This window comes from Nicotiana tomentosiformis, chromosome 1 (genome assembly GCF_000390325.3).
Source record: "Nicotiana tomentosiformis chromosome 1, ASM39032v3, whole genome shotgun sequence".
NCBI classification, from domain to species: domain Eukaryota; kingdom Viridiplantae; phylum Streptophyta; class Magnoliopsida; order Solanales; family Solanaceae; genus Nicotiana; species Nicotiana tomentosiformis.
Genome location: NC_090812.1, coordinates 42,241,829 through 42,259,163, shown reverse-complemented (window position 1 = coordinate 42,259,163; position 17,335 = coordinate 42,241,829). Strand labels below are relative to the sequence as shown.

Genomic DNA, 17,335 nt, shown 5'->3' with positions numbered 1-17,335 from the left:
AGTTGAAGATTCGGAGCTGGATATCCCGAAGACTGCTTTCAGAACCAGATATGGTCACTATGAGTTTCTTGTCATGTCATTTGGGTTGACCAATGCCCCAGCAGCCTTTATGCATTTGATGCACGGTGTATTCCGACCTTATCTTGATTCCTTCGTCATTGTGTTTATTGATAACATCCTGGTATATTCCCGGTCTCGGGAAGATCATGAGCAGCACCTGAGGACCGTGCTTCAGACTTTGAGGGAGAAGAAATTGTATGCAAAATTTTCTAAGTGTGAATTCTGGCTTGATTCAGTGGCATTCTTGGGCCATATAGTGTCTTGTGATGGGATCAAGGTAGATCCGAAGAAGGTGGAGGCAGTGCAGAGTTAGCCTAGACCGTCATCAATTATGGAGATCCGCAGTTTCCTTGGTTTGGCGGGGTATTACCGTCGCTTTGTGGAGGGATTTTCATCCATTGCAGCACCTATGACCAGGCTGACCCAGAAGGGTGCTCCATTCAGGTGGACCGAGGAGTGTGAGTAGAGCTTTCAGAAGCTCAAGACAACTTTGACTACAGCCCCAGTATTAGTATTACTTACAGGTTTGGGGTCCTACACTGTCTATTGTGATGCCTCAAGGATTGGCCTTGGAGCAGTATTGATGCAGGATGGTAGGGTGATTGCCTATGCATCTAGACAGTTAAAGGTGCACGAGAAGAATTATCTAGTTCATGATCTCGAGTTAGCAGCTATTGTTCAAGCCCTGAAGATCTGGCGTCATTATTTGTACGGTGTTTCCTGTGAGATTTACACTGACCATCAGAGTTTGCAGTACTTGTCCAGGCAGAAGGACCTTAATTTGCATCAGCGGAGGTGGTTGGAGCTACTTAAAGCCTATGATATCACTATATTATACCACCCGGGGAAGGTCAATGTAGTGGCCGACGCCTTGAGTCGCCGGGCAGAGAGTTTGGGGAGTTTGGCATATCATTCGGTAGTTGAGAGGCCTTTAGCCTTGGATGTTCAGGCCTTAGCCAACCAGTTCATGAGATTGGATATTTCAGAGCCTAGCCGGGTATTAGCTTGTGTGGTTGCTCGGTCTTCTCTTTATGACCGTATCAGTGAGCGCCAGTATGATAATCCTCATCTTCTAGTTCTTCAGGACAGGGTTCGGCGAGGTGATGCCAGAGATAGGCCTATTGGTGATGACGGTGTGTTGAGGATGCAGGGCCGGATCTATGTGCCCAATGTAGATGGGCTTCGGGAGTTGATTCTTGAGGAGGCCCACAGCTCGCGGTACTCCATTCATCTCGGTGCCGCGAAGATGTACCAGGATTTGAGACAACACTACTGGTGGAGGAGGATGAAGAAGGATATAGTTAGGTTTGTGGCCAAGTGTCTCAACTGTCAGCAGGTCAAAAATGAGCACCAGAGGCCGGGTGGATTACTTCAAAGGTTAGAGATCCCAGAGTGGAAGTGGGAGCGGATCACTATGGACTTTGTAGTTGGACTTCCACGGACTTTGAGAAGGTTCGATGCTATTTGGGTGATCGTGGATCGGCTGACCAAGTCAGCTCATTTTATTCTAGTGTTGACCACTTATTCTTCTGAGAGGTTGGCTAAGATTTATATCAGAGAGATTGTTCGCCTTCATGGTATTCCAGTATCCATCATTTCAGATAGAGGTACACAGTTCACATCCCGGTTTTGGAGAGCCGTACAACAGGAGTTGGGTACTAGGGTGGAGTTGAGCACAGCCTTTCACCCTCAGATGGACGGGCAATCCGAGCGCACAATTCAGATTCTTGAGGATATGCTCCATGCCTGTGTGATAGAGTTTGGAGGTTCATGGGACCGATACTTGCCACTTGCAGAGTTCGCTTACAATAACAGTTACCAGTCCAACATTCAGATGGCACCGTATGAGGCTTTGTATGGTAGGCGGTGCCGGTCCCCAGTGGGATGGTTTGAGCCGGGCGAGGCCCGATTGTTGGGTACAGATTTGGTGCAGGATGCCCTGGATAAGGTGACGGTGATTCAGGAGAGACTTCGCACAGCCCAGTCCAGGCAGAAGAGTTATGCAGACCGTAAGGTTCGTGATTTGGCATTTATGGTTGGTGAGCGGGTCTTGCTTCGGGTATCGCCTGTGAAGGGTGTCATGAGGTTCGGGAAGAAAGGCAAGCTGACCCTGAGGTTTATTGGTCTTTTGAGATATTGCGGCGAGTTGGGGAGATTGCTTATGAGCTTGCCTTGCCTCCCAGCCTAGCAGGAGTTCACCCAGTATTCCACGTGTCTATGCTCCGGAAGTATCACGGTGATCTGACTCATGTATTGGATTTCAGCTTAGTCCAGTTGGACAAAGATCTATTTTATGTTGAAGAGCCAGTAGACATTTTGGACAGGCAGGTCAAAAAGCTCAGGTCAAAGAATATTGCTTCAGTAAAGGTCCAGTGGAGGGGTCAGCCGGTCGAGGAAGCGACTTGGGAGACCGAGCAGGATATGCGCAGCCAGTACCCTCATCTTTTAACAGTTTCAGGTATGTCTTTATACTCGTTCGAAGACGAACGATTATTTTAAGAGGGGGAGGATGTATCGACCCGGCCGGTCATTTTGAGAGTAATAGCCCCGATCCCCTATTAACTGCTTTCCCCAAATCTTTTTCTACTATTGTGACTTGCCGGGATGATTGGTTTTGAGTTTCGGAGTGTTTTGGGATACTTAGTCCCTAAATGAGAGCTTAAGCCTTAGGATTTGGACCGTAGTCGGAACTGTGTGAAGATGACTCTGGAATGGAATTCCGCTGGTTCCTTTAGCTCCATTAGGTGATTTTGGGTTTAGGAGCGTGTCCGGATTGTATTTTGGAGGTTCGTAGCTCATGTAGGCTTGAAATGGCGAAAGTCGAATTTTTGGAGTTTTGGGCCGATAGTGGAATTTTTGATATCGGGGTCGTTTTACGATTTCGAAAGTTGGAGTAGGTTCGTAATGTTTATTATGACTTGTGCGCAAAATTTGAGGTCAATTGGACGTGATTTGATAGGTTTTGGCATCGGTTATAGAATTTTGAAGTTTCAAGTTCTTTAAGTTTAAATTGGAGGGTGATTCGTGATTTTAGCATTGTTTGATGGGATTTGAGAGCTCAACTAAGTTCGTATGGTATTTTAGGATTGGTTGGTATGTTTGGTCAAGGTCTCGGGGGCCTCGGGTGTATTTCGGATGCTCAACGGGTCATCTTTGGACTTAGAGAAGTGGCAAATTTCTGGTGTTTTATTGCAGAAAAATCCTTCATCGTGTTCGCGAGAGGTGCCTCGCGATCGCGTAGAGAGTCTGGGAAAGGCAGCGAAGTTGTTCTTTGCGTTCGCGATGTTGTTCCCGCACTCGCGAAGGTGTGGGACCTTAAGCCTATGCGTTCGCGATATGTTCCTCGCGTTCGCGTAAAGGAACTGGGCAGAGGAAGCTTCGGGCATTAAGCCTACGTGTTCGCGAAAAGGTTCCCGCATTCGCGAAGGGTCCGTCAGTGGAAGGTACGCGTTCACGAGAAGTCCCCTCGCTTCGCGAAGGAGGAATTTAGGGCCAGTGGACGATTGTTCATCGCGTTCGCATTTGCGATCGTGATGTCGCGTTCGCGAAGAATAACGCACCTGGGCAGAATTTAAGGTTCAAAAACGAGGGTTGAGCTCATAACACAAAAAAATGATTGAGAGCTCGGTAGAAGTCGAAATTTGGAGAGATTTTCGGAGGAAGTTTTTGGGTAATTATTCCTAACTCCTTTATGGTTATATTCCACTAATCTATGGTTGATTTCATCATTTAATTTCGGATTTGGGGTGAAAAATTGAGAAAGATTCTAAGACCGAATTTTGGGGGTTTTGATCGAGATTTTGGTATCGGATTTGAGCAATTTTGGTATGAGTAAACTCGTGAGTGAATGGGTGTTCGTATTTTATGACTTTTACCCGATTCCAAGACGTGGGCCCGGGGTGACTTTTCGGCGTTTTTCCTAATTTCACGCTTTACCTTCGAATTAATTAGCTAAATTAGTTACTCGTAGTTATATTTATATTATGCAATTTATTTGAATAGATTCGGGCCATTTGGAGTCGGATACTCGTGGCAAGAACGTGTTATCTAGGTGATTTGAGCGGTTCGAGGTAAGTGGCTTGCCTAACCTTGTGTTGGGGACTTTCCCCTTAGAATGTCTTGATATTATTTGGTGTGTGGGCGCCGTGTACGTAAGGTGACGAGTACGTACACGGGCTGTTATTGCAAAAAAAAAAATCATGTTTATCCTTTTTACATCATAAATTGCTTCTCTTATTGAATTGCACTAATATGCTTAATTGTTTAGTTTAGACTAGAAAAGCATGCTTACGTGTTCTAACTGCCTATTTGACATTCTGTGCGCCATGCTTAGTTAAATCCATATTCCCTTATCTGTGTTCAGTATAAACTGTATAACGTAATGCCATACCTACCATTTCATCTTGCGTTGCATATTTAAATTGGGACTACGGACGTATTCCGGGAGATCCCCCCGCACTGCATATTTACTTTGGGACTACGGACGTATTCCGGGAGATCCCCCAGCACTGCATATTTACTTTGGGACTACGGACGTATTCCGGGAGATCCCCCTGTACTGCATATTCACTTTGGGACTACAGACGTATTACGGGAGATCCCCCTACTGCATATTTACTTTGGGACTAGGACGTATTCCGAGAGATCCCCCAGCACTGCATATTTACTTTGGGACTACGGACGTATTCCGGGAGATCCCCTTGTACTGCATATTCATTCAGAACTACGGGATGGTATCCCGGGAGATTTCCCACTGTGTTTACCTTGTTTTGAGCCGAGGGCTCCCTTAACTGTTAAATTTTCGAGAATTTCTCTAACTATGTTACCGTAAATTTAACTTATATCTTTTAATGTTTAATTTATTATATTTACTCCGTTAGGGCCTTGACCTGACCTCGTCACTACTCGACCGAGGTTAGGCTTGGCACTTACTGGGTATCATCGCAGTGTACTCATGCCCTTCTTGCACATATTTTCGTGTGCAGATCCAGGTACGAGCTATCAACCTTGGGGTTAGTGCATGCTGCTGATTCTAAGAGACTTCAAGGTACTTCTGCTTGCGTCTGCAGATATTCGGAGTCCCCTTCTACTCCCTCACCTAGAGACTTTCTTTATTATCTTCAGACTTTTGTATAGAGCTACATAGATTATAGCAGCTTGTAACTTAGTGATATTCCGGGTCTTGGAAAATTATTTTGTACATGCCTAGTGGTACTACTCTTGGCTATTTATAATATGTTGTTTATCTTTAAAATGTTGTGTTTCTTTATGTTTTTCGCAATATTAGGCTTACCTATTCATAAAGACTAGGTGCCATCACGACACCTTACGGAGGGATAATTTGGGTCGTGACAGCTATATGGGGTCATTTTTTGGACATATTATATACCAAATTGAATGTCTTGGAATGTAGTTTCCAACGCTCTTAACCGTTCGTTCATACGACATCCGGATAAAAAGATATAAGTGTCGGAAGATGGGCTAATGATATGGTGCCAAGCTAGCACCTCTTTGACTTTTCCAAACGTGATATATATATATATATATATATATATATATATATATATAGGTATTAGGCCGTCTTTATCTTCATTTGTCCATAGAACACGACCTGAGAACATCCTTAAACATATCCATAAGCTCTCTTCTAGGGTTTCAACGGAGATTAATATCCCGGGTACGAACTCAAGAAGCGATAACATTAGAACGATCCCTACGACGTAAGTATCGCTATATCGTCTCTCTTTTTCTTTGTTGTTTGAGTTTTAGAAGGTACTTCATAGTTAAGAAAATGTTTAATTTCTGTATTTAATCTTTAAATATTAAGGAAGGTTGATAAATTTATTTCCTAATAGTTAGAACTCACGGGGCGGTGGTCGGAAGCCGTGAGTTCGATTTATTTTACTTTTAGTGGACTATTTTGTAGTCCACTCGTGTTGGCCTATGGTGCAGCTGATTTTGGAGTTTGGTAGGATAAAAGGGCGTGGAGAAATTTCACATGTGCTAGGGTAGTAGGATGGTCGCTCGTCGTTGCAATTTCAGGCTAATTGATAACTTGTTGATTGAGTGTGTTATGATATATTTGGGGTTTTTGTTGTATTGAAGGTCCCGAATTGTAGTTGGATTGTTTTTGAGTTGCTAGTTGTATTATGTTTGTATATCACCTATAGTAGTCTTGAGGGAGCAGTAAAATCAGGGGAAATGCTGACCATTTTATTTTAGAATCGAGTTATCGTTTGAAATACGTGATATACTAGCGCCATCTAAGTTGTACTTGTATTTCTTGTTATAGGGTCGGCGCGTTAGTTGTCATAAGCTTGCTGTTGAGTTGCATTGATGACTTGAGGTATGTTAAGGCTACCCCTTCTTTCCTTTTGGCATGATCCATATGATACAAACGAAACGAGCAAGCACACAACTTTCATAAATGATTATATTCTTAGAGATACTAGGGTTGCCTATGTTCTGAATTCCCCATATGTCCTACTATCATATCGTCTGTTCATGGGTCTCATGACATTCCGAGAGATCTTATTGACTTACTTCATTATGCATTGCATCCATTTATACATGTATACTGACCCATGACCAGAAGGCGTTATATTCGCGTATAGTATTTGTATATGGGGTATGGGAAAAGATTATGGCGTTATATACGCACCACCACCTGATCAGTTGGTATACGTTTATGATTTCGCCCACAGAGGCTGATATGATATAGTGGGATGCCCTCAAAGTCTTGATGATGTTATGTACGTGTCACGACCCAAAATCCCACCACAAGCGTCGTGATGGCACTTAGTCTCTAAGACTAGCTAAGCCGATTTCCATTATATTTCGAAGCCATTTTTTTAATAAACGAAACCAACAACGGAAATAATTATAACAGCCTCCCAAGACTGGTAGTACTGAGTCACGAACTCTAACATAATACATGAAATGATCTCAATGATCGAATACTCAATACTGTTTGATTAAAAATTAACAGTACAATGAAATGAACTAACTCCAAGGGACTGCGACGACCAAGCAGCTCTACCTTGAATCCTTACGATCACACTCTAATTCTGTCCAGGTCCGATACCTCCAATACCTGGCTCTGCAAAACAATGTACAGAATTGTAGTATAAGTACACCACGGTCAGTACCCAGTAAGTATCAAGACTAACCTCAGTGGAGTAGAGACGAGGTACAGTCAAGACACTCACTAGTCAAATAACCTGTATAATATAGCAGTATACAATAGTTCTGGAAAACAACTAGCAATGATAATAACAAACTCAACCAATGATATAACAACAAGACAATAAGAACATCATAATTATTACTCAGGCGAATAAGGAACACAAGTACAATCAACAAGTCAAGTCCTTCAAATATAAATCCTTCACATATTATTCTTTAAGATAAATATCTTTCGAATATACTTCTTTTGAATAATTATCTTTCAAATATAATTCTTTTCAATAAATATATTTTCAAGTAAAAGTCATCATGTGACACCTCATTTCACAATCATAAATATTACGGGTCTCAGCTCACTTTCATATTTTTCACGGCACCTCGTGCCCATATTTCTATCACCATCACACCGACAACTCACGTGTCAATAATAAAATCATCATATTTTTCTCCGGCACCTCATGCCCATATTATTTTTATAACTGCACGGACAACTCACGGACAAAAATATCAATGTATATAAGATCTGCACGATCAATTTATTTTCAATAAAGTAAGGTTAAAAATCTTTAAATCAAGTAAGAAATCAACAAAAAGATAAGTTTATTTTAGAAATCGTTTGAGTGAGGAAAAATGACATTTCCATTAAAATAAAGCATCAGCTAAACTACTGATTTGGATATAGAATTTATTAAATTAAACATACTAGAATTTCTTTTTTAAAACAACTCAATCATCAAAAATAAATATAACCGAAAAATACAAATCCTCAAAGTCTTGTACGAAAAAGTCAAGGTCAACACAATACATCAAGAAATACAAAACACTTAATATTAAGTCAAATAATATATCATGAAAAAACACAAGAATTTACAAATTGCGGAAAAATAAAATAACCAAAGGCAAGTACATCCATAGAAAATATCAACAAAAGGGCACTCCCGAAGTACTGCCTCGTAGTCCCAAAAAGTAAATATGCAAGACAGGAAGGGATCTCCCGGAATACCGTTCCGTAGTCCCAAAGTAAATGTGCAGGGAAATCTCCCGGAATACCGTTCTGTAATCCCAAAGTAAATGTGCAGGGGAATCTCCCGGAATACCGTTCTGTAGTCCCAAAGTAAATGTGCAGGGGAATCTCTCGGAATACCGTTCCGTAGTCCCAAAGTAAATGAGCAGGGAAATCTCCCGGAATACCGTTCCGTAGTCCCAAAGTAAATGTGTAGGGCAGGGGGATCTCCCAAAATACCGTTCCATAGTCCCAAAGTAAATATGATTTCAACAACTGCACATCAAGTGCTCACATATCATAACTTGCCACAGAAATCAACAATACATCATTTTCCACAATAAGGAGCCCATGGCTCGACCATAATGTGTACAAAATCTTAAAAAAATATATTTCACATAAATTCAAGGTGGCAATCACACCAAATCATCATATAGAAACAATTTCAACAAACAAGGATCTAGGCATGACAAATAGAGGATTTAATAAGTGCCAATAATTTCTAATTTAATACATAAGGGCATCTAAAGATTTTTAATCAATGAAATTCGCACATATAAACCAAGTATGCACTCGTCACCTAGCGTACATGGTTTTCAATTATACAATTTTCACATAAAACTCAATGCGTAAGGAAAAATTCCCCCACTCGAGGTTAAACAAGACACTTACCTTTTTGAAGTTAGGTCGATATTCCAAAATCGCCTTCTTGCTTGAATTGACCTCCGGATGACTCCAATCTTTCTTGAGCCTTCCTTACATTACTACGAGGTTCCGAAAATTCTAGCAACTTCACTCTATTTAGAAGCATAACAAAAGTGAACCATAATTAGGAAGATTTTCATGGTTTCAGCTTATTTGAGTATTTTATCAAACACTAGGTGTGCAAATTTGGTTACAAGGTTCTTTACAAGTATTCCTTCATTCCAAAACCTAATATTTACTTATTTGATCTCAACAATATTTCCACAAACCTTATTGGTACAAGCATATATACATAATACTCTTACACCCAAGAATCATACTCCCAATCACCAATCTTTTACCCCAAACTCGAAATTGAAGACTAGGGGTTGAATCTTACCTCTTTGATGAAGATCTTGTGATTAGCTTCCTTGATTCTTGAAGATTGGATGATTAGAATATTAGGTTCCCTATTTCTCTCTCTAAAATACTCTTACCTCTCTCTAAACCCCTCAGAAAAACACCCCAAAATAAGCCCCAAATCCTATTTATCAAAATGGGGTCGGGTTATGAAAATAGAAAAATTAACCCTCCGAAAGCAGGTCTGTGGTCGCATAATGGACCGCAGAATGGGTATGAGGGCCGTAAAATCGGTGCCCAAAACTGGGCTCTTCTGGTCCATTCTGCGACCAGTTTTGTGGTCGCAGAAACAGTTTTGCGATCGCAGAATTGGTTGTAGAATCGCATTTTTCCAGCCTTTAGTAATTTGGTCATAACGTTTTGTAGGAATGTTCGAATGACAAATGGTTTGAAGCTTTGGAAACTAGACACATAGACCTTTCTTTTGATAGGTAATACACCATGTAAATCTTCATATAAAGAGAGGTATGATCATTTAAAGTTAGGTCTTGTGCGAACTCACTTGAAACCTTAGTCTATTATGAAATTTCCAACTTCAACATTCGATGCCGAAACCTATCGAATCAAGTCCGATTGACCTCAAATTTTGCACACAAGTCATAAGTGACATAACGGACCTATTACAATTTCCAAAATTAGATTCCGACCTTGTTATCAAAAGTTCAACCTTCGATCGAACTTTCCAAAAATTGTCTATTTTCCAACTTTTGCCAAAACGCGTCGAATTGTCCTACGGACTTCGAAATCCAAATCCGAACACACGCCTAAGTCCAAAATCACTATACGAATATATTGACATCATCAAAATTCTATTCTGAGATCGTTTGCTCAAAAGTCAACTCTTTGGTCAACTCTTTCCATTTAAGCTTCAAAATGAGAATTTCTCTTTCAATTAAATTCTAAATCTTTCAAAAATCAAACTCGACCACACCCGCGGGACATAATACATATTATGAAGTTTCCCGGGACCTTAAGTCATTCAATGGGGCATAAATTCTTAAAACAACAAGTCGGGTCATTACAGTACGCATATACCTATGCGTGATATGACATTTATACGCATATACATGACATTATAATTGTTTCATGATTCACAGAGCTATTCAGACTTATAGGTTGAGTCCTTTACTCCATGTTTCTTTCATGTCTTTTATATACTAATTTTTATGCCTTACATACTCGGTACATTACTCGTACTGATGCCCCTATTGCATGGGGGCCTGCGTTTCATGCCCGCAGGTGCAGGTAGACAGGCAGACGGTCCCCCATCTTAGGATCCTTGCTTAGCGAGAATTGGTGTGCTCCATTTGATCCGGAGCTGCTATTGAGTTTTGTACTTTTGTATATATATGGGTATGATGGGCCCCAGTCCCGTCCTTTATACAGTTGAACATTCTGTTAGAGATCTGTAGACAGTCATATATAGTTGGATAGTATTTGGCCTTGTCGGCTCGCCCTACCGTATTCCATATATATATATATATATATATGTATGTCTTTTGGGTATTTTTTTCCACGTATGTTATTCATATGAATTAGTAGTTTATTTCCAGACGTTATGCATGACCTACACTTATTTCATATTTATATCTTAGACATATGTTTAGGGTGTTCGATAGGTAGAACTCGGGCACTCGTCACAGCCTATCGGTTTGGGTCGTGACATGAGTGGTATCAGAGCAGTTCCATCCTAGGGTTGTCTACAGACAGTATTTAGTAGAGTCTTGTTTATGAGTGTGTTGTGCACCACACTTATAAACAGGAGGCTGCAGGACATATAGGATATTATTCTCCATTCTTATCTTAGATCGTGCGATATAAAGATTCATTCTCCTAATGATATGTTGTATTTTCAGTGATGCCCAAGAAGGCTACAACCACCCAGAAGGGCAAGTCCATGGCTGATGAGACTATACATCAAGCACCACGAGTTACCAGGGCTCGGGGAGAGTCGCATAGTGAGACTCCATCTCAGACTTCACATACCCTACCCTCTCCAGAGGATATCCGAGGGGCACCAGCTCCAGTACCCCCAGCTACTCAGCCAGATGGACCAGGTTAGGAGATGAGAGATGTTATTCAGCTACTGACTCGATTAGTGGCCGCAACGGCTCGGCGCCAGGAGGTGGGTATTGGTCATGCAGATAGGGCCATCGGTGTGAGGATTCATGATTTCATTAATTTGGACCCTCCGATATTCATTGGAACAGATCCAAACAAGGACCCTCAGGTATTTATTGATAGGATGCAGAGGACTTTGAGGGTAATAAAGGCCACTGCGACTGAGTCAATTGAGATAGCTTCCTATAGACTTCAGGATGTTGTAGTTAATTGGTACGAGTCTTGGGAGTTGTCCAGAGGTGAGGATGCCCTTCCAGCAGTATGGCAGGAGTTTACAGAGGATTTTCTTTGTCATTATTTGCCACCAGAGCTTAGAAGGGCCAGAGTTGATATGTTCTTGACACTTCGGCAGGGTAATATGAGTGTTCGAGAGTACAACCTTTAGTTTGATTATTTGGCTAGGTATGCTCCCACTATTGTAGCTAAGATGGAGGATCGGGTTCACCGCTTCATGATGGGGTTGGAGTCGCACCTCCTTAATGACTGTATGTCGGTCTCACTTCATCCAGGCATTGATATTTCTCGTATTAGGGCATACGCTCAGGGTATAGAGGAGCATAAGCAGAAGTAGAGGGCCGACCGTGAGCATGATAGCGTCCAGAGTAAGAGAGTGAGATCTTCAGGTCCTTCTGGTGAGTTTCGAGGTGGTCAAAGAAAGCAGTACCTGAGGTATCCAGCCCAGCCATCGGCTAGTGCACCCCCTTAGTTTGTCGATAGGAGATTTGATCGTTCCATCTATGCAGGGCCCAGTCAGAGTTCTAGGGCCTCTAGTTCTCAGTATATAAGTGAGTCAAGTCAGATGAGGCCACCCTTACCACGATGTGCTCAGTGTGGTAAGCAGTATGCCGGGCAGTGCCTTGTGGGGTTAGGTGTTTGTTATACTTGTGGTTTTACAAGGCCACATTATGAGAGATTGTTCGACGAGAGGTAGTACAGGTATAGTTCAGCCAGCGGGATATGTAGCTGGTTCATCGTCATCAGTACGCCCCCCTGGGAAAGGTTCACAGGCACCAGCCGGTCATGGTAGAGGCAGAAGTGGAGCATCTATCTCGAGCGATCCTCAGAACCGCGTTTATGCATTAACGGGTCGACAGGATCAGGAGTCATCACCTGATGTTGTTACAGGTATATTATTAGTATCCTTATATGATGTACATGCATTGATTGATCCAGGTTTCACCTTATCGTATGTCACTCAATTGGTCTCTAGCAAGTTTGGGATAAAACCTGAGTTGATTAAACCTTTTGAGGTGTCTACACCTGTTGGGAATCCAGTGATAGCTAGACGGGTATATAAAGATTGTATAGTAGTAGTCCATAGTAGTTCTACAGTAGCGGACTTGATTGAGATAGATATGGTAAAAGTTGATATTATAATGGGTATGGATTGGTTGGCTTCTTGTTATGCTAACGTTGATTGTAGATCAAAGATGGTTCGGTTCCAATTTCCAGGGGAGTCAGTTCTAGAGTGGAAAGGTAATACTGCATTGCCGAGAGGTAGGTTTATTTCCTATCTCAATGCAAGGAAGATGATCAGAAAGGGCTATATTTATCACTTAGTCCAGGTACAGTATGTGAAAGCAAAGTCACCTTCAGTCTATCCGGTGGTTAATGAGTTTCTCAATGAGCCTCCAGGCCTTCCGCCAGAGTAGGAGATTGAATTTGATAATGACACATTATCAGATACTCAGCCGATATCTATTCCTCTTTATAGAATGGCACCTGCAGAGCTGATAAAGTTGAAATAATAACTGAGGGATTTGCTAGAAAAAGGCTTTATCAGACCCTGTACATCACCGTTGGGAGCACCTGTATTATATGTGAGAAAAAAAGATGGTTCCTTGCGGATATGTATTGATTACAAACAGTTGAATAAGGCAACAATTAAGAATAAGTACCCGCTCCCGAGGATTGATGATTTATTTGATCAGTTGCAGGGTTTCAGGTGTTTCTCGAAAATAGACTTGAGGTCTGGGTACCATCAAGTAAGGGCTAAAGAGAAAGATATTCCAAAGACAACATTCAGGACCAGATACGGGCACTTTGAGTTTTGTGTTATGTCGTTCGGGTTTGACCAATGCCCCAGCAGTATTCACGGACTTGATAAAGAGTGTGTTCAGACACTTTCTAGACCTATTCATGATTGTATTTATAGATGATATTTTGGTTTATTCTCGTTCAGAGGTTGAGCATGCAAATTATTTGTGTATTGTGCTCACAGTTCTACAAGAAAGGAAGTTGTACGCAAAATTCTCCAAATGTGAATTCTTGTAGAATTCTGTAGCTTTCCCTGGACATATTATTTCAGGTGAGGGTATCCGGGTTAATACACAGAAGATTGAGGCAGTGAAGACTTGGCCTAGACCCACGACACCGATGGAGGTTCGTAGCTTCCTGGGTTTGGCAGGTTATTACAAGAGATTTGTAGAGGGCTTTTCTTCTCTTTCAGCACCATTGACAAAGTTGAATCAGAAGGCAACTAAGTTTCAGTGGACTGATGCTTGTGAGCGGAGTTTCCAAGCATTGAAGGACAGATTGACTTCAGCACCAGTTCTGACACTACCAGAGGGTACCGATGGTTATGCTATCTATTGTGATGCTTCAGGAATTAGATTGGGTTGTGTACTGATGCAGCATGGTAAGGTTGTAGCTTATGCTTCTAGATAACTAAGAAAGCACGAGAAGAATTACCCGACCTATGATTTAGAGTTAGCCGCGGTGATTCATGCACTAAAGATGTGGAGGCACTATTTGTATGGCATTCATGTTGATATTTATACAGATCATAAGAGCCTTCAGTATGTCTTCAAGCAAAAGGAATTGAATTTACGTCAGAGGCGATGGTTGGAGCTACTGAAAGACTATGATGTTGATATTTTATACCATCTAGGGAAGGCGAATGTAGTAGTCGACGCCCTCAACCGTAGATCTATGGGTAGCCTATCATATTTATAGCTAGAGAAGAGTGAGATAGCCCGTGAGATTCATCAGCTAGCTAATCTTGGAGTTCGATTACTAGATTCAGGTGATACTGGAGTAACTATTCAGGATACAACAACATCCTCTTTAGTAACTGAAGTGAAGGAACGCCAGTATAAAGATCATGTGCTATCTCATTACAGAGATACAACCCCTCAGAAAGAGAAGACAACATTTGAGATTGTAGGAGATAGAGTCCTCAGATATCGAGGTCGATTATGTGTTCCTAATGTGGCAGGGCTACGCCAGCAGGTTATGGGAGAAACTCATTATTCTCGTTATTCTATTCATCCAGGAGCGACAAAAATGTATCATGATATCAGGGAAATATACTGGTGGGATAAAATGAAGAATGATATAGCAGAGTTTGTTGCTCAATGCCCTAATTGTCAGCAGATTAAGATTGAACATCAGAAACCCGGTTGATTATTGCAGGCTATAGAGATTCTAACTTGGAAATAGGAAGTAATTAATATGGATTTCATCATAGGCTTACCTCGTACCCAGCGTAAGTTCGATTCTATATTGGTTATTGTTGATAGACTTACAAAATCATCCCATTTTCTGCCAATCAAGACTACGTATTCAGCAGAGGATTATGCAAGGCTTTACATTAAGGAGATAATACAACTTCATGGTGTCCCTATATCTATTATCTCAGATAGACGTGCTCAGTTTACAGCTGATTTCTGGAGGTCCTTCCAAAAAGGATTGGGGACTCAAGTAAATCTTAGTACATTATTTTATCCCCATACAGATGGTCAAGCTGAGCGTACTATTCAGACACTGGAAGATATACTACGGGATTATGTGATAGACTACAGGGGTAGCTGGGATGATCATCTTCCGCTTATTGAGTTCGCATATAATAATAGCTATCATTCCAGCATTTAGATGGATCCATATGAATCTCTTTACGGACGGAAGTGTAGGTCACCTATCGGATGATTCGAGGTTGGGGAAACTAAGTTAGTAGGACCAGAGTTGGTATAATAGGCAGTTGAGAAGATTAAGCTTATACGGGAAAGGCTATTAGCAGCTCAGAATCGTCAGAAGTTGTATGCAGATAATCGACGGCGAGACTTGGAGTTTCAGGTAGATGACTGGGTATTTCTAAAGGTATCACCGATGAAAGGCGTTATGAGATTCTGTAAGAAAGGAAAGCTTAGCCCTCGGTACATTGGACCTTATAATATCATATGTAGATTAGGCCAGGTAGCATATGACTTAGACTTGCCTTCTAACTTGGAGTCAGTACATTCAATTTTTCATGTGTCTATGCTCCACAAGTGTATTGGAGATCCTTCTAGAGTCATTCCAGTTGACGATGTTCAGGTCACAAAGCAGCTATCATATGAGGAAGCTCCCATTGCTATACTAGATAGACAAGTTCGGAGATTGAGAACTAAAGACGTAGCTTTAGTTAAAGTACTTTGGAGAAACAAGAATGTGGAGGAGATGACTTGGGAAGCTGAAGAAGACATGAAGTCTAGGTATCCTTACTTGTTTTCGCTTCCGAGGGAGGATCGGACTGAGACATCATAGCCTTTAGGTATGTATATAGTACTTGATTCTTATGTTAGTTATTGTCATTGGTCGTGTGAGGCTATTAGTGTTATTGATGATTGTGGCCCTATGTGGCTTTGTATTGTTGGATTTTCTGTCTGACAGGTTGGTAATAGTACTGTTATAGAGGAGACTCTGCCAAAATTTCTATAGATCTTTGAGAGTTTAACATTCGAGGATGAATGTTTCTAAGGGGGGAGATTGTTACCCCTTGTGCGTCCCAAGGTAACGTATAATGAATATGAGACTTGTAAATTATAATTTAAATAAGTTTAAAGTCATAATATTACTATATATGATATTTGGACAGAAAATATAAAGTTTGGAAAAAGTCGGATTTAAGTTGCGGAAAAACCGAATAAGGATTTGCCTTGTAACGGCGCTTTTTGAGCAATAAATTTCGTGTGCTATATGGGGTCTTTTTGGGGACATATTATATACCAAATTGAAGTTCTTGGAATGTAGTTGCCAACTCTCTTAACTGTTCGTTCATACGACATCCGGATAAAAATATATAAGCGTCGGAAGATTAGCCAATGATAGGGTGCCAAGCTAGCACCTCTTTGACTTTTCCAAACTTGATATATATAGGTCTTAGGCCATTTTTATCTTCATTTTCCCATAGAACACGACCTGAGAACATCCATAAGCATATCCATAAGCTCTCTTCTAGGGTTTCAAAGGAGATTAACATCCCGGATACGAAATCAAGAAGCGATAATATTAGAACGATCCCTACGACGTAAGTATCGCTATATCGCCTCTCTTTTTCTTTGTTGTTTGAGTTTTGGAAGGTACTTCATAGTTAAGAACATGTTTACTTTTGGTATTTAAGCTTTAAATATCAAGGAAGTTTGATAAATTTATTTTCTAATAGTTAGAACTCATAGGACGGTGATCGGAAGCCGTGAGTTCGATTTATTTTACTTTTAGTGGACTATTTTGTAGTCCACTCGTGTTGGCCTATTGTGCTTCTGATTTATGGAGTTTGAAAGGAAAAAAGGGCATGGAGAAATTCCACATATGGTAGGGTAGTAGGCTGGTCTCTCGTCATTGCAATTTTAGGCTAATTGATAACTTATTGATTGGGTGTGTAATGGTATATTTGGGGGTTTTGTTGTATTGAAGGTCCCGAATTGTAGTTGGGTTATTTTTGAGTTGTTGATTGTATTATGTTTGTATCTCACCTATAGTAGGCTTTAAGGAGCAGTAAAATCAAGGGAAACACTGCCCGTTTTATTTTAGAATCGAGCTATCGTTTGAGACACGTGATATACTAGCGCCATCTAAGTTATACATGTATTTCTTTGTAATAGG

General features: G+C 41.0%; 1 protein-coding gene across 1 annotated transcript in view; it reads left to right on the top strand.

Moving 5' to 3' along the window:
- Positions 1-14,878, top strand: part of LOC138906243 (uncharacterized) — a 36,471-nt gene extending 21,593 nt beyond the window's left edge. The window contains exons 4-10 of the mRNA XM_070194776.1: positions 9-290; positions 11,209-11,409; positions 11,563-11,826; positions 12,371-12,598; positions 12,647-12,970; positions 14,493-14,704; positions 14,804-14,878. Coding sequence (XP_070050877.1) covers positions 9-290; positions 11,209-11,409; positions 11,563-11,826; positions 12,371-12,598; positions 12,647-12,970; positions 14,493-14,704; positions 14,804-14,878 — 1,586 coding nt within the window. The remainder of the gene's footprint in view (positions 1-8; positions 291-11,208; positions 11,410-11,562; positions 11,827-12,370; positions 12,599-12,646; positions 12,971-14,492; positions 14,705-14,803) is intronic.
- Positions 14,879-17,335: the final 2,457 nt, after the last annotated feature.